This window comes from Lemur catta, chromosome 13 (genome assembly GCF_020740605.2).
Source record: "Lemur catta isolate mLemCat1 chromosome 13, mLemCat1.pri, whole genome shotgun sequence".
NCBI classification, from domain to species: Eukaryota; Metazoa; Chordata; class Mammalia; order Primates; family Lemuridae; genus Lemur; species Lemur catta.
Genome location: NC_059140.1, coordinates 81,925,418 through 81,948,044, shown reverse-complemented (window position 1 = coordinate 81,948,044; position 22,627 = coordinate 81,925,418). Strand labels below are relative to the sequence as shown.

At 54.3% G+C, this 22,627-nt stretch overlaps 2 protein-coding genes across 3 annotated transcripts in view; one reads left to right on the top strand and one right to left on the bottom strand.

The window, feature by feature from the left end:
• The window catches only part of SNAP47 (synaptosome associated protein 47), a 41,796-nt gene extending 30,835 nt beyond the window's left edge, over nt 1-10,961 (bottom strand). The window contains exons 1-2 of one of the 2 annotated variants that reach the window (XM_045567727.1): nt 10,877-10,961; nt 9,694-9,758 (exon numbers count right to left, since the gene is read on the bottom strand). The gene's annotated coding sequence lies outside the window, so the exon portion shown is untranslated. The remainder of the gene's footprint in view (nt 1-9,693; nt 9,759-10,876) is intronic. The other variant, XM_045567728.1, reaches the window with a different exon arrangement.
• Nucleotides 10,962-11,210: 249 nt separating this feature from the next.
• JMJD4 (jumonji domain containing 4) lies at nt 11,211-17,299 on the top strand. Its single transcript, XM_045567726.1, has 6 exons — nt 11,211-11,544; nt 11,787-11,952; nt 13,805-13,930; nt 14,170-14,437; nt 14,783-14,929; nt 15,219-17,299. Exons 1-6 carry the CDS (start codon nt 11,295-11,297, stop codon nt 15,507-15,509), a joined length of 1,248 nt encoding a protein of 415 aa, XP_045423682.1. The 5' UTR covers nt 11,211-11,294; the 3' UTR covers nt 15,510-17,299.
• Nucleotides 17,300-22,627: the final 5,328 nt, after the last annotated feature.

Sequence of the window (22,627 nt, the reverse complement as noted above, 5' to 3'; positions counted from 1 at the left end):
CTGTTGCCCGGCTAGAGTGCAGTGGCGTGGTCACAGCTCACTACAGCCTTGAACTCCTGGGCTCAAGACATCCCCCTGCCTCAGCCTCCCGAATAGTAGGGACTACAAGTGCACACCACCATGCCTGGCTCATTTTTTAATTTTTTGAAGAGATGAGTTCTCACTATGTTACTCAGGCTGGTCTTGAACTCCTGGTCTCAAGCGATCCTCCTGCCTCAGCCTTCCAAAATTGAGATTATAGGCGTGAGGCACTGCACCTGGCCCCCTTTCCACAGTTCTATATGCTCATTTAATGCACAGAGGAAACAACTGTGCAAACTTCCCCCTCTCGTGCCCCCAGCTGACCTCGTGGAGCGCTACATCCTGGGCAGTGACGTGCACACGCACGAGTTCCCTGTCTGCAGCTCTAGCCAGCTGTGAGCAGTGAAGGCGTCCCATCTGTGTGTTCAGTTACACTCGTCAGTGCCGTCTGAGAAGTCTCGGATGTCAGACCTGAAGGAGCTCCCAGGGACACGCAGTCCCACCCTCTCGCTGTACAGAGCAGGCGTGGGCCTCACGTGAGGTCCAGCCCCGAGGCTGCGACTCTGCCGGGGCCAAGCAGGCCTGGGGACGCCCAGCCCTGGCTCTCAGGGGCAGAGTAGCACTCGTTCCACTTCTCTCTCACACACGCAACCTTCCTGACGTGACTTCCCTCATAAACACAGGAGAACACAGAACCAGTGCGAAGACGTGGAGAAGCGCAGGCCTTCCGCAGCACGGCAGGAGGCACTGGACCCTCCTCGCTGCAGCAGATCGTGCGCCAGCCGCCCTGTGCAGCAAGCGCAAGAGACACAGCACCAACGCGGCCCCTGGCTCGGGAGCCTAGGCACGGCTGGGACTCCACTAATCTTCTCACAGAGTGACACTGCTCGGAGCCATCGCCGCACTGGACACCGCGGCACACAACACAAGCAGGATGAGACGCACAGGAAAGTGCCACCTGTGCTGCAAGAGCCTGAGTCCAAAGGAGATTCTACGTGCACGAGAGCAGGGCGGGGTGAGGACCGGCGGCGCATGGTCAGATGCACTGCAGGGCGCACAGCAGCCACCGCTGTGGAAGACGTGTGGCTTGACTGTGGCCACCTGGCTGGTCCCCTTGTCCACGGTGTGGCCCATGAGGCCACAGTCTTTGTCCCGCAGCAGGCAGAGCCACTCCCCACACTGCAGGGGGCCACCTGTCCAAGGGACCTGGAGCCCCAAAAGGGCAAGGGCCACATTTCATCCCTCAGACTTCCTCGGCGACAACCTCATCACTGAAGGAATGGGACAGACGCCCACGGTTGGTGGTGTCCATTCTGCTGGGACCCTGGGGACGGTAGCCTTGATTAAATGTCCTATGAAGGACAGATTCAATCCCAGCCCAATTAATGGAAGTGATGTGGGAAAATCTGGCAGAAGCCAAGATGGTGCAGGAACACAGGGTGCAGGTGGTCGGAAGGCAGTTCCCCACCTCGTCTCTGCGTGTCTGTGGCAGCTTTCGTCCCACGCTATTGCGACGGATGCCTGCACAGGAGGCCGCCTTGGCCGTGGCTGGCATCTCCCACCTGGTCAGAGAGGAGATCTGACCGGGATGACGAGGACGCTGTCTGCTTTGTGGGCAGAATGAGGCAGGCTTGGCCAGGCGCGGTGGCTCACGTCTGTAATCCTAGCACTCTGGGAGGCCGAGGTGGGCAGATTGTTTGAGCTCAGGAGTTTGAGACCAGCCTGAGCAAGAGCAAGATCCCATCTCTACTAAAAAATAGAAAGAAATTAGCTGGACAACTAAAAATATACAGAAACAATTAGCTGGGCATGGTGGTGCATGCCTGTAGTCCCAGCTACTCGGGAGGCTGAGGCAGAAGGATTACTCGAGCCCAGGAGTTTAAGGTTGCTGTGAGTTAGGCTGACGCCACGGCACTCTAGCCTGGGTGACAGAGCGGGACTCTGTCTCAGAAACAACAACAACAACAACAACAAAACTTCCTCCACATTTTAATTCAGTTGACAAATGAGCATATGAGGCCGGGTGCAGTGGCTCATGTCTATAATCCCAACACTTTGGGAGACCAAGGCAAGAGGACTGCCTGAGGCCAGGAGTTGGAGACCAGCCTGGGCAACATAGTGAGACCACATCTTCACAAAAAAATAATCATCCAGGCATGGTGGCACCTGTAGTCCCAGCTACTGGGGAGGCTGAGGCAGGAGGATCACTTGAGCTCAGGAACGGGAGATTACAGTGAGCTAGGATCGTACCACTGCATTCCGCCTGGGCGACAGAGCGAGACCCTGTCTCTAGACAAGAAAAAAGAAAAAACTGTGTGTACTGAACATGTACAAACTTTTCTCCTTGTCCTTATTCCCTAAACAACAAAGTATAACCACCATTCACGCAGCATTTGCGTTGTACTAGATAACACAGGTAATCTGTAGATTTCAAGCACACGGGGTTACATGCAAATACCACACCACTTTCCAGTATCTGTAGTGGGTCCCGGAGTCAATCCCCTAGGGATACTGAGGGAGACTGTGCCTAAAGTTAGGACAAGCCTAAAAGAAATGTTGTCATCATCACAAAATAAGATGAGACTTAAAAGTAATGAAAACATCAGGGTTCCAGGGACCCCAGACATCATCTAGGCCAACTGGTTTGGTTGTTCTTTGGTTTTTGTGTCAGGGATAGGGTCTTGCTCTGCTGCCCAGGCTGGAGTGCAGCAGCATCGTTGAATCTCCTGGGCTCATGGGATCCTCCTGCCTCAGCCTCCCGAAGTGCTGGGATTACAGGCGTGAGCCACCGCACCTGGCCCTCAACTGGCTTTATTTTACAGAGGAGCAAGCACAGCTGGTCCATGGCAGAAACGGCAGAAGTTCAGGGGCACCCTGCCTGATCCTATCTCCTGCATCATTAGGTATCTGCAGGGACATCAATCCTGAGAAAGTGGCAGTCTCGGGATGTGGGTATCTAGGAGGCACAGCACACGGTCCAGGCACCAGGGGAGGGCTGGGTGAGCAGACAGAACAGTTATGTTCAAAGACAAGCAACAACAAGATTGCCCATGATTGCCACTCAGGAATGAAGGCGGCAAGTGTAGAGAACATTCTAGGACAGCCTGCGGAGGCCTGAGCTCCAAGGAAGGCAGGCCTTCTCTGGTCCCAAGGAACACACGGGACAGAGCAGAAAGCAGCAGAGGCTAGCAGTGACCACAACCCCCCAGGACACGGGGATACCTGGCCTAGGGCTAGAAGCTGCCCAAGGAGACAGGGCGGAGACACGGCCATGCCGGGCCTTATAAGAACCTGTCCTATTAGACGAAGGGGAAGCCCAGCATCACACGTGCTCCAAGCAAAGCACCTTGCGCCCTCCCCAGGGAGGCTCCAGGAGATTTCCTCAGCTGCCCAGGCCTCTCCCCGCTGAGCAGAAGACTGGCCTCGCCCCCGAGGGAGGGCCTGGCAGGTGGGGCTGCAGCATGGTCCCTGCCCCGCTGAAGGCACAAGAGCCGCCTTCCCACATGACAACACCTCACACCACGTGGACTAAGCCAGCGTGAGCCCGAAGCGGCATGCGGCTCACCGCACCCATATCTCCCACAGAGGAGCACCGTGGACGGCCCAAACCAGACAGGGAGGAAGGCACTCAGACCCCCAGGGCCACAGCTGACGTACCCACACCCCCAGTACGCCCACGGCCACAGCGGGGCCCAGTGAGCACTGACCACAGCCTCCGGGTGTGGCTCTGCTGTGGCTGCCACGAGGCCACCCCGCGGGCCCTGGGCTAGGTGACACAAAGGTGTCTGCTACTCAGAGTCAGGGGAGGGTGGAGCCCACCAACTCAGCCACAGCGCTCACAGTGTCCCACAGGCCAACCATCAAGCTTGCGTTCTGTGCTCCTGGCTGAGGGCTGCCCGGTCCTCAGCCACGCCTGGCCTGCGGGGTGACGGACCACACCTTGTCACCATCGTCTCTGCACACCTGGAGAGCTAGGCCCAGTGCAAGAAGTGAATCTGCATTAACAGTTACCTGACCCAAGCCCCACTCTTGAGCATGTACAGCTGGAATGAAATTAAACACAAAATCCCTGAAGAATTATTACACCTGGCATCACACTGTCAGAGGAAGCACGCTGTGGTTCCAACTCTGGCCCTGCCACAAACTTTATGGCTCCGGAAACGTTACCTCACCCTCTGGACCTGTTTATCCAGCACCAAAATAACTGAAACACCTAAGAACAACACCAGCTCTAAAATGCCCTAAAATTCAAAGACAGAAGAAATAAAGGAAGACTAAAAAATCAGGAGGCAAACAAGACGCTTCTCATTATCATGTTACGGGCAACAAACACGAGAAAGGTATTCAAGTTTGATCGATAGCAAGGAAGAAGCCAGGGGAGAAACATGTGCCCATAACTTTTCCGACCACAGGTTTCCAGGGCACCTTTCCCAGAAAACCAAAGTCAACAGAGATCAAGGACAAGGGCGGAAGTGAGAACACCCCACAGTGCGTCAGAAGCCGCCCAAACTTGGACTTGGCCCCTGTGCCCGACCAACACACCTGTCCCCATGTGGAGGCCACAGGAACAGGGTCCCTGCTCCCCTCAAGGCCAGGCCCTCCCATGGGCCCTCGACCCCACCCTTGCCCTCTCTCCTATGCCAGGCACCGCAACCCTTGCCAAGAGCCACACATGGTCTGTCACAACTACGAAGCTCTGCCAGGGAGGTGTGCAAGCAGCCACACAGGACTCACCAACACAGAGGTGAGGCCGTCTCACCGAAGCCTCACTTACGAAAATATGACAGCCAGACTTGGCCCTTGGGCCATGGCTCCCTCCAGAGAGCCGCGTGCACCCTGACTTCCTTGATGGGGCCCCATTTCTATGAGTTCCTGTGTTCAATCTCCTTTGCTGCTTCTTCCTCTTACAGCTCACTGACCTGGGGCACAGCCTAGGGCCTCTCATGCAAGCCCCTCCCCCTAGGGGAGTCCACATGGTCCCATGGAACTACGCATCGTCCCCATGCTACGGCCTCCCAAACACGGCTCGCCAACCCAGACGCCCTCAGGGCTTCAGAGTCAGTTATCTGATCGCCTGCTGGGCAATGCCACGCCACACCTAACAGGCACCCCCAACCCGCAAGCCCCACAGTCTGCCCTTCTCTCAATAATTGCACCCGGGGCCCAGGAGTTCTGGATTCTTCTCTTCCACATCCTCCCAGACAATCCCTCAGCAAGTCCTGACAGCTGTCCCGCCCTCCATCCCTGGGCCCACACCACCACCAGAGGCTCCGGCATTGCCTGAGGCCAACCCACACGAGTGACGCTCTTGGGGAAGGAGTCCACGGTCACCTGGACGGCACTCCCCACGCACCGCGATTTGTATAATGATCTCTTCTAGCATCTCCATCACTCGTGTGCCTGCTGAGACGCAGTATCAAGTAAACAACCTACTTTTAGTTATTTTCCAAAGTTCCACTGTCTGAGGCCGGGTCCTCCCTCCCCTCCACACCTGGACAACTTCTCAGCTGACCTCCTCACCTCGCCCTGGCCCCACCACCTGTTTTCCACCCAGTAGCCAATGACAGTCAGAAAACAGAATTAGATAACGTGGCTGCTTTAGGAAAACGCTTCTCAAACCATGTTTCTCCTCTGCTCTCACACCACAGCAATCCCCAACACAAGGCGCCGTGAGCAGGCGGGGTTTCCCACACACGGCGCAGCGCACACCAGCTGCGCATCCTCCAAGTCAGTTCCTACACTGTCTACCCAGGGGCAGCGGTCAGGTCCCACAGGTCAAGGACTCAGTCCCCAAGACTGACCCCTCCCCCAGCTTGCAAGCCCAGGCCTGCATGGCTCCTGACCAACCGACCCGACCCCTCCCTCTTTAGGTTTGATTAATTTGCCGGAGCGGCTCACAGAACTCAAGTAAACACTCACTCATTCACTGGCTTGTTATAAAAGATATTACAAAGGATACAGGTGAGAGACACAGAGGGCGAGGTGTGGGGGGTGGGGCGCAGCTCCCATGCCGTCCCTGAGCCACCACACTCCAGGAACCTCCATGCATTCAGCTATCCAGAAGCTCTCTGAACCTTGTTCTCCTGGGGTTTTATGGACGACCTTGTCAAAATGTGATTAGCCTTCAGGATGTGGGGTGGGACCCTCTCTGGAATGACAGTCTTACGATCCACAATCAGAACAGTGGGAAGCTGCAGAGATTCTGTTTTCTGAGGTCTAACACACCAACACCGTAACAAAAGACTGTAACTAGGGAATAACAACAGGAGTTATGAGCCAGAAACCATGGGGGGGCAAAAAAAGACATATATATATGTCATAACACCACAGTGTCTCATACCTGTAATCCCAGGACTTTGGGAGGCCAAGGCAGGAGGATTGCTTGAGCCCAGGAGTTTGAGACTAACCTGGGCAACTTAGTGAGACCCCTGTCTGTACAAAACATAAGAAAAATCAGCCGAGCGTGGTGGCACGTGCCTATAGTCCCAACTACTCCAGAGGCTGAGGCAGGAGGATCACTTGAGCCCAGGAGTTGGAGGCTACTGTGAGCTATGATCATACCACTGCACTGCAGCCTGGTCAACAGAAAAAGAAAGAAAAGAGAAGAAAAGATCACTCCTCTGCCAAAGCCTTCCTCTACATACCTGGAACGAAACCCAAGCTCCTTGCCGTGGCCCAGTGGGCTCTGCAGGACCCACAACCTCCTGCCTAAGCCTCTTCTCCCTGCTCCCCAGGTCTGTGTTCAAATGGCATCCTCACCCTTCCTCACGCACCGTCACCAACCACAGCACTCACACAGCACCAGAGAGCCCTGTATGTGCTCTCACGGCTGTTCTACTAGAGAAGGTGACTGCCACAGGAGGGGTCTTGTGCACGATGCCCACACCATGGGCACCTGGTGAACATGTGCTGAGTGGGCCACAGTCACGTCACCAGGACCCAGGACCCTGTCCGTCCGTCACATGCTGCCTGCTGTGCGATGCATGCTGAGTCCTCATTTGGTCTCTGCAGGCTGCAATCTGCAACCTGCCTCCGCCAGTGCAGATGTGGACCGGGGGACCTGCGCTGACCCTGAGAACACCCAGTGGAATCAGTGAGGGAAGCCACAGCACGGGGCCCAAGGGTGTCTGAGGTCAACCCACACGAGTGACGCTCTTGGGGAAGGAGTCCACGGTCACCTGGACTGCACTCTTCATGCATGGCGATTTGCATAATAGATCTCTTTCAGCATTTCCATCACTCATGTGCCCCCTGAGTGAGACCTAGTGTCGAGTAAACAACCTATTTTTAGTTAATTTCCAGTGTCAAAGAACAAGAAACACTTTGCACACCTTCCACGAGCTGACGACCACAAGAAGGCTCCGAGCAAGAACAGTGGCAGCTGTGTGTGCACGGCGGGGGCGGCGGGCACTGCTGGCTTTTCCATGACCTGCCCTCCTGCTCCTGCAGACCCGCCTCCCACTCCCTCAGAGGTTCCCAGCTCCAGCCCTGGAGGCTGACACGCCAGCTGGGGCGTTACAAGAGAGCACAGATTCCCCACCGTTCCCACTGCATTTCCCCTAAGGTGGTGACTTCAAGCCCCTCCTGTTGTCCTCTTTCCAGCTGGCCCTGCCCCAGGGTTGGATTCTGTGGGGCTGGGTGGGGCCGAGAATATTCATGTCTCGCCAGCTGCTAGGGCTGCTCTATAGGCCTCGGGGTGACACACACCTGTGTACCAGTAAGGCCTCCGGAGTACGACGGTGGTAATCCTGACACCACAGGGCCACCGTGTGGACCAGGGGAAGTAATGCACAAGCATCTGGCCCAGAGGGAGCGCTCCAGAAACCAGCCTCCATCTCCCTCCTAGAGTCACAGGCTCTGCTGTCCCCGTGGTCTTGGGCCCAACCTCCCCTTTCTCAGGAAACTGGGTCTCGACCACAGAGCTGCAGAACTCCTCCCAGGAAACAGGCAATGCCTTCTGAATTTCATATTTCCCACGACGGGAACTTCCGACCATACCTCCCAGGTCCTGAGATGACAATAAACACTCTGCTCCCGCCTCCTTCCCATTCGCCTCCCACGTCTATACTCAATACAGCTGAAACCAAACACCTAATTAATAATTAAGGGGCATCTGGTCAGTATGTGGCAAGATGGCAGAGGACACTGTAGATTAAAAGCAAAAATAGATTAAAAACAGCAAGTTTACATCCATAAGCTTATATACATACCCAGTATGTGGTGTGGAGACAGACAGACCCTGCGTGTGCATGTACATGTGCACATACAGGGAGGGACTGCGGGGAGAGCGGGCGAAGGGAGAATACTTGCACAAACGAGTAGAACGAATACATGCATGAATGCGTGCCTGGAAAGATAAGTTCTATACCAGAAAATAAAAAGTGTTCTGTTCTGGACTAAAAACAGAACTACCATTCCATCCAGTAACCCTACCACTGGGTATCTACCCCATGGGAAAGAAATAAATACATAAAAAAAAAGATACCTGCCCTCACATGTTTATCACAGCACTATTCACAATAGCAAAGACATGGACTCAACCTAAGTGTCCATCAACAGAGGACTGAATAAAGAAAACACGGAGGCTGAGTGCAGTGGCTCAGGCCTGTAATCCCAGCACTCTAGGAGGGGAGGCAGGAGGATCCCTTGAGGCCAGGAGTTTGAGACCAGCCTGGGCAACATAGCAAGACCCCATCTCTACAAAAAATCAATTAGCTGGGCTTGGTGGCACGTACGTACCTGTAGTCTTAGCTACTTGCTACTTAGGAGGCTGAGTTAGGAGGATCGCTTGAGCCCAGGAGTTCAAGGTTACAGTGAGCCATGATGATGCCACTGCACTCCAGCCTGAGTGACAGAGTGAGATCCTGTCTCTTAAAAAAAAAAAGTGGCATATATACACAACTGAATACTATCTAGCCATAAAAAAGAAATCATATCTTTTGCAACAATATAGATGTAACTGGAGATCATTATCTTAAGTGAAATAACTTAGTTATCACCTATAAGTGGGAACATGGAAGCAGCCTGTGGAATGATGGACAGTGGAGACTTGGTGGGGGAAGGAGGAAGGATACGCAATCATTTCGAGGGTACGCTGCACACTACTGGGGGGTGGTTACACTAAAAGCCCAGGCTTCACCACTAGGCAAAACTGCACTTGACCTCTTAAATGATTAAAAACCATTTTTTTTTTAAAAAAGGTCTTCTGTGGATAGGGTTATGGGTGATTTTTTTCTCAATCTTAACTTGTCCAAGCGTTCTCATTTTCCACCACACCTGACCCAGTAAAGAATCCCATACCTTGACCACACAGGTCACAGTGAAACCCGCCAGGAAGGACCCACAGCACACAGGGAATCACACAAAGCCCAGAAGCAACTCTCCCCTGCCCTGCTCCCTCAACCCCCGAGACCCCATGCTCCCCTCCTCTGACCTTCCCTGTCCTCCTCCTGGGTAAACTTCATGCCCCTTGGAAATTGTCCCAACACTCCGGACCTCTCTTATCCCTGCTTGCCCTCAAGGGTGAATAAAACATTTGCATCACTTGATAAAGGGAAGGCAGCTGTCCCCCCACCCCCTAGGGTGTCTCCTGGTCAGGAATTAGACTACGTGGTCTCCAGATATTACAAGGCACAGCCTCAGCCTGCCCACCCTCAGACCATCAACACCAACCTTCAAAACTGACCGAGAGGTCTCGCGCTGGGTGCAGGAGCCTAGCACAGGTGCATCAAGTTTCTCTAGAGGTGAGAGAGGGTTTCATTGTACTTCCTTCTACTCCACTGTGCAAGGCTGCCCAGACCCTATACTCTCCTGCAGACCACCCTCCTGTGTGACGCTGGGCTTACGCAGTAAGAAATCCTTCTTCTTCTCTGTGTTAATGTGAGTAGGTTTGAGTTGACAAGACTCTGTAACACACTGAGACAACTCCCTCTAGTGTCGCTTAGTCCCCCCACTTTCTTTCTGCGTCTTTACTGAAAATCACAGTGACTTGACTGCTCTGTGATCTGGCCAGCTGCAGGTTTTTCTCCCAAACCAAGGCCTTGAACATTCCCAGGCACTGGTAAAGGTATGTGGGTTTGCTAGAAAGAAATTGGCCTCAGGCCTGAGCCTAATTCCTTAAACCTTCACACAAACTCCATACCCTGACCCCCAGCCCAAACCTAGGTAGGACACCCCTTTTTTCTCACTGTCCACGGCGAAGATGCACAGCAGTACCTCTGTGCGCAAGCTCCCCTAATAAACGCTCTGGATTGACCACCCCAGCACTCAGGGCTTCTCTAAGAATCCTAACCTCCCCCATCTCTGGATGGTCAGGGGTACTCCCTTATGGGAACTCCACTGCCGACACTTTTAGGGCTACTACAATCACCGTTTCGGCAGGACAAAAAACATCACCCTCAGAGGTCCCCCCACTGCAGACCTGCTGATATGTGCCCAGTTCCAAATCCATGCCCTCACTCCCCACACCTTCATTTCAGGCACTCTCACATTCCCCGCTGCCCCTCCAGATACCTGCCACCGCCCTAGGTTCCCACCACCCCCTCCAAACCCCAGGGTACCCTCCAGGTCCCCAGCACCCCCTTCACGCTCCAGCATCCCCTCCAGGCCCCAATATCCTCTCCAGGTCCCCACTGCCCCGCCTCCAGGTCCCTAGCATGCCCTCCTGGGCCCCAGCATCCCCTTAGGTCCCCAGCATCCCCTCCAGGTCCCCACAGCCCTCCTAGGTCCCAGCATCTCCCCACGCCCGTCCGTGCCCCAGGATCCCACCTCCTGCCCTCTGCCCCTTTCCTGGCCCAGCCCCCCTCCCTGCCCCCCACCCCCACCCCCCGGGCCTCGGGAAGCCGAGGGCGCGTACCGTGTCAGCCACAGCGAGCAGACTGCGCCGAGGGCGAGCGGGAAGGGCTCGGTCACAGGCCCACCGCACCCCACCGCCCCGCTCTCCTCAGGCGCCGCGGGGGGCGCGAACACGCAGAGTCTCCGCGCGCCGTCCGGGTACCGACACCGACGCCGGACGCAACCGCAGCCGCTCGGCAGCTCTCGGAGCGCCTGGCGCCTGCGCGGGGGGAGGCGGGCCCGCGGCGAGCCCCGCGCATGCGTGTTGGGCGGCGCCCGGGGCTCGGGTCCGGGGGAAACGCGGCGCCCTCGGGCTCGGGGTTCCGTGTCCGCGCCTGCACTTTCCGCTTTGGCCGGATGTGAGGAGCGCGACCTGGGCGCCGGCGTCCCGGGCCGGGCCGTGATCCGACGGCGGCCCCGAGTCTCCCGTGCCCGGCCGGATGGACCGCGAGACGCGCTCCCTCGCCGAGCGCCACTTCCGAGGCGGCGGGTGCGGCGGCCAAGCCCCGGGACGTGTGGCCTTCATCCCGGAGCCCGCCGCCTTCTCCTACGCCGACTTCGTCCGCGGCTTCCTGCTGCCCAACCTGCCCTGCGTGTTCTCCGGCGCCTTTACCGAGGGCTGGGGCGGCCGGCGGCGCTGGGTGACTCCCGCGGGCAGGCCGGACTTCGACCACCTGCTGCGGGCCTACGGTGAGGGCGGGGTGGCGGGGCCGGTGCCCAGATCCACAGGAATGAGGCAAACTGAGCCATGGGCATCAGAGCCCAGGCCCAGACTCCTGGGACAGGGGCAAACCGTGGGCATCACAGCAGGTGCCTAGAGCCCCGGGCGCCCTGGAGATTTCCTCTGCAAACGGTTTGGAGGGCGGATGGAGCTCGGGATCGGCAGCATGGAGGACTCTCAGCACAGTCTGTGCCTGACCTTTCTGTTTCAGGAGATGTGGTTGTACCTGTTGCAAACTGCGGGGTCCAGGAATACAACTCGAACCCCAAAGAACACATGCCCCTCAGAGACTACATCACCTACTGGAAAGAGTACATCCAGGGGGGCTACTCCTCTTCCAGGGGCTGTCTCTACCTCAAAGACTGGCACCTGTGCAGGTAACGGGTGCTGGCTATGGCACCACCTTCCCTAGTCCTGTGTGAACCCAGAGGTCTGAACCCGGTGGTAGCCCCTGTCTGCACAAAGAGGAGCTCTTCTTTTTCCCAGTTAGGAATTGTGATCAATTTAAAAGAAATACGGCTGTCTTCAGCATGGTTGGAAGTGTTGCCCTTTGGGAAGGTCCACACCTTTTCATGAGCGGAAACCATTTTAATGAGACCACCAGCTGGCTCAGAGTGGGTGTTTGATTAACGCTGAGTAAATCAGCAAACAGTTGAATTCTTGCTTGTGTACATATCAAGCTGAGAAAGGCAGAGGGAGATAGGATTCAGGCCCCTGTGATTGCCGTGGCCAATCTAGAGTGCATGAGAAGCACCAGCACCTCCTCTCTTCTCTGTCACACCGCTGCTTGTTGGTGCAGAGAGCTGGCTTGGGTGCACTGTGGGTCAGCTGTGACCAGACACTGTCTTGGCTCCAGGGATCTCCTGTTGCAGTAGCAGAGACAGACATATAGACCCAAACACCATCATGCACTGTGGATTTGGGGTTTAGATAGCTGGGGTTTTGGTATATGTACATCCCAGATATTGCTGGCATTTTTCGTATAAGTATATCCCAGATGGTACATGGGACATTTCTATTAGAAAATTGTTCATTCTAAATTCAGTTTTTGGGCCGGGCGCGGTGGCTCACGCCTGTAATCCTAGCACTCTGGGAAGCCGAGGTGGGAGAATCGCTCGAGGTCAGGAGTTCAAGACCAGCCTGAGCAAGAGCGAGACCCCGTCTCTACTAAAAAATAAAAAAAAATTAACCGGATAACTAAAACTATATATAGAAAAAATTAGCCGGGCATGGTGGCGCATGCCTGTAGTCCCAGCTACTCAAGAGGCTGAGGCAGGAGGATTGCTTGATCCCAGGAGTTTGAGGTTGCTGTGAGCTAGGCTGACGCCATGGCACTCTAGCCCAGGCGAAAGAGTGAGACTCTCTCCCGAAAAAATAAATAAATAAATTCAGTTTTTACCAAGTGTCCTGTATTTTATCTGGCACCGTAAAAAGTAAAGAGAGCAAATGAAGGCCTGGGGTCAGGCGTTCAGGGGAGGTTACAGGAGAGATAACATCTGAGCAGGGCTTTTACGGATGAATAGGAGTTTGTCAGGTACACAAAGGCAGGCCAGGCAGATGGACTAGCATGGTGTTTTGGAGAATTACAAGCAGTTTATTGCTACTGGGACTCTCTTCCTGTCACTGTCTTTGACCAGGAGTAACATGTGAGTGGGTCCAGCAGCTCTTTCCTGCATGGTATTGCTGCAGTTGCACCTTCCTCCGTGCTAGTTTAATGTACCTGTGTTTGGGTGCTCATTATTGGGGTTGTAGAGGTGGACCTGGAGGGAGGGAGAGGTTGAGAGGGTGAACAGGCAGCCCTCATGCCTGGGTCTGTGGCCTGGCATCGACCAGGCAGAGCTGGGTTCACTGGGGTCAGTGAGGAGTGACGGAAGCCCACAGCTGCGAACGATGATGCTGGTGTTACGTTTAGAGCCCCCAGCTCAGCCAGAGGCCGAAATCGTGGGACTGTGCTGCTGCCTGTGCGAGCTGTACGTGCGTTATCACAGTCCACTCCCAAAGCCTCCTTAGTGGCTTATGGTTCTGTGGTCAGTAGTTTGGGTGGGGCTGAGCCTGGCCCCCTGGGGGCTGTGGCTGACTGGCAGCTCCATGGAGCTGGGTGGTCTCAGGTGGCCCAGCTCCTGTAACCCCACACTCTGCTGCACGTCTCACTTGCCAGCGTGGGCAAGCCTGCCAGGGTGGGGCAGGGCAGGGAGGTGGGCCCGGCCAAGCCTGCTGCCCTCTCCACAGGGACTCCTCGGTGGAGGATGTGTTCACCCTGCCTGTCTACTTCTCCTCCGACTGGCTGAACGAGTTCTGGGATGCCCTGGATGTGGATGACTACCGATTTGTCTACGCTGGGCCCAAGGGCAGCTGGTGAGGCTGTGGGGGTGGGGGCGTTGTGGCTGCCCACTTGGCTTACGGGCCCAGGCCAACAGGAGGAGGGAGCTGCTCAGCACAGGTGTCAGAGCTGGGGTCTCTCCCGCATGAATAATGGGCCACCCTTGCCTCAGTTGGAGGCCTCCGGGGCACTAAGTTCAGGTGACTGATTCAGAAGGAGCAAAGCCCACGCCGGATGCTTCGAGGCACAAACCAGGAGCTCTTGCCGCATGCAGGTCTCCATTCCACGCTGACATCTTCCGCTCCTTCAGCTGGTCCGTCAACATCTGTGGGAGGAAGAAGTGGCTCCTCTTCCCTCCAGGGCAGGAGGAGGCCCTGCGGGACCGCCATGGCAGCCTGCCCTACGATGTGACCTCCCCCTCGCTTCTCGATGCCCATCTGTACCCGAGGCGCCAGCACTGCGGCCCACCCCTGGAGGTCACGCAGGAGGCGGGCGAGATGCTGTTCGTACCCAGTGGGTGGCACCACCAAGTCCACAACCTGGTGAGACCTGCAAGGCCACCCGAGTGTCTCCCCACTGGAACGTGACCTGCCCTGGCCCTCCTCGGGGGCCTGCAGGCGAGGTGGTGCTGTTACGTGGTGTCCTGAGGCCCCACTCCCTGCCTGCTCCTCCCCTGGGCCCCACGAGCTCTGAGCCAGCTGTGGACCGGGACGGTCTCAGCGCTATCCTCTCCCTGCCGAGAGGGCACTGCTGGAAGGTGGGAGTGGCCCCTCCTGGTGGCAGCGGGCTGGGCCCCTGTGGTGTGTTCCGAGGTCCTGGTCATCTTGGTAAGCCAGGCAGGGAAACGCATGGTGGGCTCTTGGGCAGCTGTGCTCTGCCCCTCCCAGGACGACACCATCTCCATCAACCACAACTGGGTGAATGGCTTCAACCTGGCCCGCATGTGGCACTTCCTGCAGCAGGAGCTGCGCGCCGTGCAGGAGGAGATCGGCGAGTGGAGGGACTCCATGCCTGACTGGGACCACCACTGCCAGGTGGGGCGGCCTGCCCAGCAGGGTGGGGGCGGCAGGGCGTGGTGGGGCAGGGACTCTCCAAGGCCAGGCATGAGGACCTGCAGGGTTGGGGAGGGGGAGGGCAGGCCCGTAAGGCCCTGCTGTGCCTGGCCACCAGCTGTGTGGGTGATGGGTCCACCTGGGTCAGCCCTGACAGCGCCCAGCCTCTTGATGCCTCTGTTTACCTGGTCCCTGCTCTTCGTCCTCGAGGACTGGGCCTATGTCTGGGGCTGGAGCCGTTGGCTCACGGGCCTCCTCCCCTTTGGCCCAGGTCATCATGCGTTCCTGCTCGGGCATCAACTTCGAAGAGTTCTACCACTTTCTCAAGGTCATTGCTGAAAGAAGGCTGCTCGTCCTGGGCGAGGGCACGGCAGGGGGCAGTGCAGCCACTGAGCTGGGCCCCGAGCAGGCAGCGTTCGATGTCGGGCGTATCGCGGAGGTGCTGGCCTCTGTGGTCGAGCACCCTGACTTCCAGAGAGTGGACACCAGCATGTTCTCACTGCAGCCCAAGGAGCTGCTGCAGCAGCTGAAGGAGGCCATTGCTGTCACCTCAGTACTTTAGTGCCCTCCCCACCTTGAACAACGTGGCCTGGGTGCCCCAGGAATGGCCCTTCCTGTGGGTCTGTTGCAGTCCTGGCCACCCGTGGCCGTTGTCCAGGCCCCTGTTCTCCGGGCCTGGCAAGGTCAGGGACCCTGGATCTGCTGAAAGGTGCCAGGTGGGGTGTTGGTCTATCCGACCTGCAGCAAGCCTGGGAGAGCTTGGGCTGGGTGGCATTGTGACTGGGTTTTCTTGGAGTCCCCACGCCCCTAGCGAAGGCCAGGACATCTGAGCCAAGGGGCACATGCATCCCCTCTGCCTGCTCTGGAGGCTCCTCCACATGGCACGAAGCTGCCACGTGCTCACCAGGGCCTGAGGCAGAGGCTGGGCCTGCCCGACCCTCCTGTGCGGGAGACTGGGTCGGGGCAGAGGTGGGCCACAGCACCTGCTTCCTCGTGGCCCCCACACGGCAGGCCTGGCCTCTGAACTGGAGCTGCAAAGAGCCTCCCACTAGTGGCCTGTCTGCCCTCTGGGAAGCCTGGCTGCTCCTCTGCCAGCCTCCTACTGAGTCCTGGGGCCAGAGGGGCTATGGTTCCTGTTAGTCACACTTGCTGTGCGTTGCAGGTGACCGTAAATCCTTAAGGGAGGAGGGAGCAGGCAGGCTGTGTGTCCCCTGCCCAGCACCTCTTCCTGTAGCTCATGCACCTCGGTGCCACCTTGCCCTCTGCAGGGATGAGTCTTCCACTGCTGCTGCACGCTGGGCACAGCGGCTGAGGTGTGAGTGGGCTGCTCACCACAGCCCCATCCTGGCCCCTGTGGAGGCACAGTGGACCAGCAGCCTGGTTTGTGCCATGGGGGATGGGCTCTTTGGGGCCATCCGTGGCTCTGTGGCTCCCCCCTCCAGCAGGAGATGCCCCAGACTTTGGCCCTCTAGTAAGAACCACAAGGGTGGGGGCCAGGGCTCCACCTGTGTGCCTTCGACCCCAAGTCCACTCCTCTTCAGTTGGCCCTGGGTCTGCCGTCCCCACCCCGGCAGTGGAGGACGAGTCTGACTATGACATCCAGTGCTGCTACCTGACTCTTGGCCAGGATGGACACCCAGGAGGGCAGGGACTTCTGTCTGTTCTGTTAAATGAATTATGCCAAGTGCCTGGAAAAGCAACTGTACACAGTAGGCATCTCTCATGTTTGTCAAATGAATGGACTCCAACCAATACCTACCCAGGTGCCCCAAAGCCGTCCCTCCCTGGTCTGGCTGCACCAGGGTCAGGGACCCTGAGGTGGCATCTCATGCCTATTCTATAAATGGAGACACAGCATTGTCCAACTGCAGGCCAGCAGGGGCTGAGGCAGAGGCTCCCTCATGGTGGAGAGGGAGGTGGACGTGCTGGTGGGGAGGCTTTCTGTGGCTTAACCCGTCTAGTCCCTAGAAAACGTGAGTCTGGTCCTCAGGAGTGAGCTGGGGCTGGCAGGTGTGGTGGTATGCCCAAGGCACTGTGAGCAGCAGCTGCAGCACCTGCTGGGTGGTGGCAAAGGCCCGAGGGGGTATGGCCCCGGTGGTGGGGACTGGGTCCCTGCCAGCTTCTCCAGTGTGCCTACCTTGCCCATCCTGCCCTGCGCAGCAGAGCTCAGTGGCACCACGTGTGACCTCCAAGGGGTTGGGCCGCGGCTGACCCAGCACCCAAACCTCAGTGACTGGGCCCAGGAGCGACATGAGAGCCCAGCAGAAAGCTGGGTACCGTGGCTCACACCTATTAATCCCAGCACTTTTCGGGATTTGGGAGGCCAAAGTGGGAGGATTGTTTGAGTTTGCTGTGAGCTGTTGTGATCAGCCCACTGCACTCCAGCCTGGGCCCCAGACAAGGACCCTGTCTCAAAAAAAAAAAAAAAAAAAAAGATTGAGGTTGGGGAATAACTCAAAATATCAGCACCTTCAAGTCATTTAAATGAGGATGGCTCCTCCCTGCCCAAGATCCCGTGTTGAGGACCTGATTGCAAAACATCTCTGTGGTAAAGATGAAGAAACCGGCTTCGTGGTGTCAAGAGGCAGCATGAGGTTTCGCAGGTCACAGCCCACCAGCCGTCCAGCAGTGGGCTGTGTGGTCCTCCCATGCTCCTGACGAGCGTCTGGGGACCTGTGTGCCCTGCGTGGGTGGGAGACCTGTGCAGACACTGCTGTGAGAGCCTCCTTGGCCTCGCAGTTGGGTACTGTTGTCCTTCTAAGGGGCGTATTGAGGCAGTTGCAGGGGCAGCAAGGAGGGGATGCCAGAGGGTCCAGCGTGCGGGCTCTGAGCAGCAGGCCAGGGAGTGGAAATTCACTGCCCGGCCAGCACCCGATGGGCCCTGTTGTTCAGGGGTGGCAACTCCTGGCCTGTAGCTTGGCAAGAATGGGAAAGAATGCTAACTCTTGGGCCAGGTCGGAGCGGCAGAAGGCCAGTTTATAGCGTTAAAATAGGTGCCCTCTGCGTGACCACCCTGTCCTGGGAGTCTGTTGGGGCCTGGGATTGGCAGCAGGATATTACGGCGCACGAAGGCGTTCACAGAAGGAATCACACAGGGACCAGGAGGGTCTTGGTGAGGTGTACAGACGTGTAGGTGAGCCCCTGCTCTGCTAGGCGTGATGAGACGGTGAGGAAGAACAGTGGGGTGCCCGGTGCCCAGGACACCTGATGGCAAGGGTCAGAAACAGCTCAAGAGCTAACGTCAAGTGGAAACAGCGCAAGGACTGATACCCTCGCAGACATGGGGAGAGGGGCTCCCGCCACGCCTGGGCTGGGTGGTGGGGAGGGGCGGTGGCCCAGATTCCAATGGGAAGGCCAGGGTGGGGGAGTCAGGTCCCGCTGCGTCTGCACCGACCCCAGCCTGGGGGGAAACTGAGGACAGCTGAAGGCCCAGGAGTGAGACAGGGCACACAGCGCTGGCCTGCCCGCCGTGTGCCCCGGCAGCAGGGTGAGATTGCTATTCTGCCATCACCACTGCATCTGTGGGGGCAGACGCTGAGCCACCCCTCCCAGGCCATGTCACCGAGCCCTGGCAAAGCCAGTCTGCCTGCGTCCAGGGGCTGCGGTCCCCAGAGAAGGCACCTCTCTCCCCCAGGGCCATCTTCAAGCTCCTACCCTGGCCCTGGAATCCACATCCCAGGTCTGGGGCAACCCCGGAAGCCACATCCAAGGCCTCTTCCCTTTCTGCTCATCCGTGCTCAGGGCTTGGGCGTCAGCATTAGCCCCATTCCCGGGGTGGGGGTGGCAGATGAGGGTGCTGGGGTCCTGCACAAGCCCAGACCAGAGGCCGTTGGCTGCACCCTGGGTCCCAGGAGTTGCTAGTTGTTGGTCCCAGACAGATTTTGGAAGGGCCCATGTGATGAATGGGTAAAACCTGGAATGTTTGATGGCTAGATTCTACTGCAGGTTGTACTCAGGTACATTTTCTGACAGATATTTCCAATCCTCATTTGAACCATAACCCATTCAGTGTAGTTTCTTAGTTAAGTTCTTGCATGGTTCATCAAAAACTTAAAATATAGTCAAATCCAATGATTGCTCTCTAGTCTGCCTGACTTGAACCTTCTGCCATATTTGAAAATACTGTTCATGATCTTCTCCTGGAAATTCTTTCCTGTTAGTTTCTATCAAGACCTTGCTGACAAATTCTCTTTTTCTCTGAATTCGTCTACTTTCTTCTCTTTAACACAGCTTATTCATGTCTTCCATCCTGTTCCCCCTTTGTCCCACTCTGCAGTTCTCCTTGACTGATTCAGACCTCAGTAGTGTGCACTCCTACTTCGCTCTGGCTTCTGCCTCTTCCCCAGACTTTAACTCCCTGTTGAATGCTTCCCTGGAGCTATCCAAGGGGCAACTAAAGCTCAATGAGTCCAAAATGAAACCACATCCTCTCTTCTTCCCTTGTGTACCAACTAGCCTTGACCCTAACCACCAAGACATTCTTTTCTGGACTCCTCCCTCTCTCGTTTCAAATCTTCTCTGGTGTCAAATCCTGCTACTTTTGTTTCTTTGTTTTTAAATTTTAATTCTATGCCTATATGGAGTGTATTTGCAGGGGTAGGAATTGATGCTCAAAAACTTTCTCTTTTACATTGGAAATGTCACTGTTGGCAAAACCTGAAAGGTGTATTTGCTCAACGATGAGGTTTGATCCTAAGCTGTGCTACTACAGCAGCTGTAGTGACAGCTGTAGGAGCGGAGGGGAGAAAGCATTCAGGAGTTAGTGGGATACACTGAAATGAGCCGACAGAAAGATACACAAGGATTAAAAACGGGGCGCACATGGCACTGGGAACACAACAGCAAATACCACGCAGGCCCTGCCCACGCAGAGGTCTCAGTCCAGCAGCAGAGACGGCCTTGGGTGCAAATGACTCCAGAAGATGATAAAGTAAAGTGACACCATGGTCAGAGGAGGGAGAAGGAGTGTTGTCCCAATAGGAAGAGGTAGGACTTCGAAACCCCTAAGTGAGTCCAATTTGGCAGTATAATGGGAGGACACTTCAGGAGCAGAGTATGGCGGCAGCAAAGGGGCAGGGAGGAGGGTGAGGCTGCCCAGGCAGCCGTGGGCACTAGGCTTGGAGTTCAGCTTCAGGGCTTCCTCCAGCATGGGGCCTCTGGCGCAACGACTGCTGGTTGGCCTTGCCTGATGGATCTCAGTACAGAGCTGGGCATTCCTCTGCCCTCCAATTACCTTCTTTTTAAAAATGGAATGGGGAGGGATTATAAGATTTTAGATGCTTTTTGTAAACTTGTGGAAAACCCTGGAAATTACAAAGGAGAAAATAAAACTAATCTATGCTCCCCCCCAAAAAAGGAGCACAGATTTTAATATCCTACACCTTTATTTTGTTTATATATATATGTATGCCAGTGATTCTACTGTAGTATGTGCTAATATAAAATTATGTTTCTAGCTTTAAAGGATTTTATTCTCTTATTTCAGTTGATCACTTAAAAATTAGGGAAAAATGGATACGTTCATCAGTCTTAACTGTGATTATGGACTAGAACTGTAGTTAATGGTTAAAAATAAACTTGTGACAAAATATAACCTAAATTTGGTGTTTTAATTATTTTTTAAATTTAGTATTGTTTTTTAAAATTTTATGTATTCATATTTAATATCTTTACCCTTTACCCCTGCAGAAATGTGAAGTTAAATCATTTTTAAGTGCAGAATTCAGTGACATTAAGTATAATCACGTTAATTTGCACCAATCACCAGAATAGAAGAGTGGTTGCCAGGGCCCAGGGTAAAGGGGATTAGGGACTTAATGTCTAATGCATGCAGGCTTTCATCAGGGGAAGATGAAAAAATTCTGTTTCAATTCAAAACCTGCCATGATGTTTGAGATTTTTCTAGAGAGAATGAACAAATGAGTTGGCTACAGGTAGGTGACTAAGAATGAAAACAGTGGACTGTGAACTGCTCCCATTAAAATAAAGATATGATCATATGAGTGAAAAATTCCCCAATATTGCAATTTCTGGAAAAGAAAAATCATTCAAATTTTAAATCCACAGACATCATTCTATTATTATCCAATACTTAACGTGCACACTCAAAGGCCCACTGTTACTAATGCTTTGCCTAGTCTAATTTAATATTTACCGCACTTTGGGTTAGGACCTAGTAACATTTTCCTTTTACAAGGAAAAACAAACAATGCTAACTGCCTAATTTAACCTTCTTGTCCATGCATACTGCATCCTTCTTTTATAAATTATCAGAATGTTTCCTTTATACTCTATAAAATGCTCTCAAACTGTCCACACAAAAATAATTTTTCACCACATTAAAAAAAAAACCCAAACTTCTCATCAAAACCTAAAATGTACTGCGGAAACGACATGAGGTGGGAAGAGCAGGAAAGCCGTTGGTCATAACACAGGAAAGAGAAGGACTGAGATGCATGTGTAGCAGGAGATAAACATAAAGAGATACCAAATATCTGGAGATAGTTATAAAATGAAAGAAGCAGAGTTTCTCTTTCTAAATTCAGACAGAGTCAACTGTGCAGCCTAGGAACAGGTGTTGTCTTTCCACATGAAGAATCAGTGCCACTTCTATGTATGGCTATTTTATCTCTCTTACATGAAGCCAAAAACTGACTCCAACAGAAATACTAACTGCTAATTATGGAGTATCTGTTACAAACCTAGTGCTGTACTGCATTTGTCCACTTTATGTAAGTGTCAAAATAACCCATGATTTATGAAGCTTCCCAGTTTTATTTAAACAAATTGGCCCAATAAAGTAAACTGGCTGAGTTATGTCAATTATAAAAAGTAAAAGAAACAATGAAGAAAAAATAGCTCAAATAGGATTATCCAAATGAGAAGAAAATAATGCATTGTACAAATTAACTTGATACACTGACTATGGAATTACTCATCTCTGAGCTAATATAAAGAATACTTCATAAATATTGGAAGAAAATTATTTATTAGCTGTAGCATAAGTAAGAGTCCATTAAAACTAGAGGATTGGCCGGGCACAGTGGCTCACGCCTATAATCCTAGCACTGTGGGAGGCCGAGGTGGGTGGATCATTTGAGCTCAGGAGTTCAAGACCAGCCTGAGCAAGAGCAAGACCCTGTCTCCACTAAAAATAGAAATTCGTTGGAAAACTAAAAATATATAGAAAAAATTAGCTGGGCATGGTGGCACATGCCTGTAGTCCCAGCTACTCAGGAGGCTGAGGCAGGAGGATTGCTTAAGCCCAGGAGTTTGAGGTTGCTGTGAGCTAGGCTGACACCACGGCACTCACTCTAGCCCGGGCAACAGAGTGAGACTCTGTCTCAAAAATAAATAAATAAATAAATAAAAACTAGAGGATTTTTATGGGGATATTTTGAATGAGGAGCCACAAAAATTTTAGAGAAATTCAATACAAAGCAGAGAAAATACAATTACTTAACAGAATCTTTGAGGTTTCTCCTTTGCTAGTAAATTATGAACACTTTTGAAATTGTTTTGTTCCAATATATTTTTCTTTTTCTCCAACTCCTAGGCTCCAGCAGTCCTACTGCCTCAGCCTCCCAAGTAGCTGGCATTATAAGCCCCACACCACTATGCCTATAATCTTTTGTTTTTTGTAGAGACAGGGTCTTGCTATGTTACCCAGGCAGGTCTTAA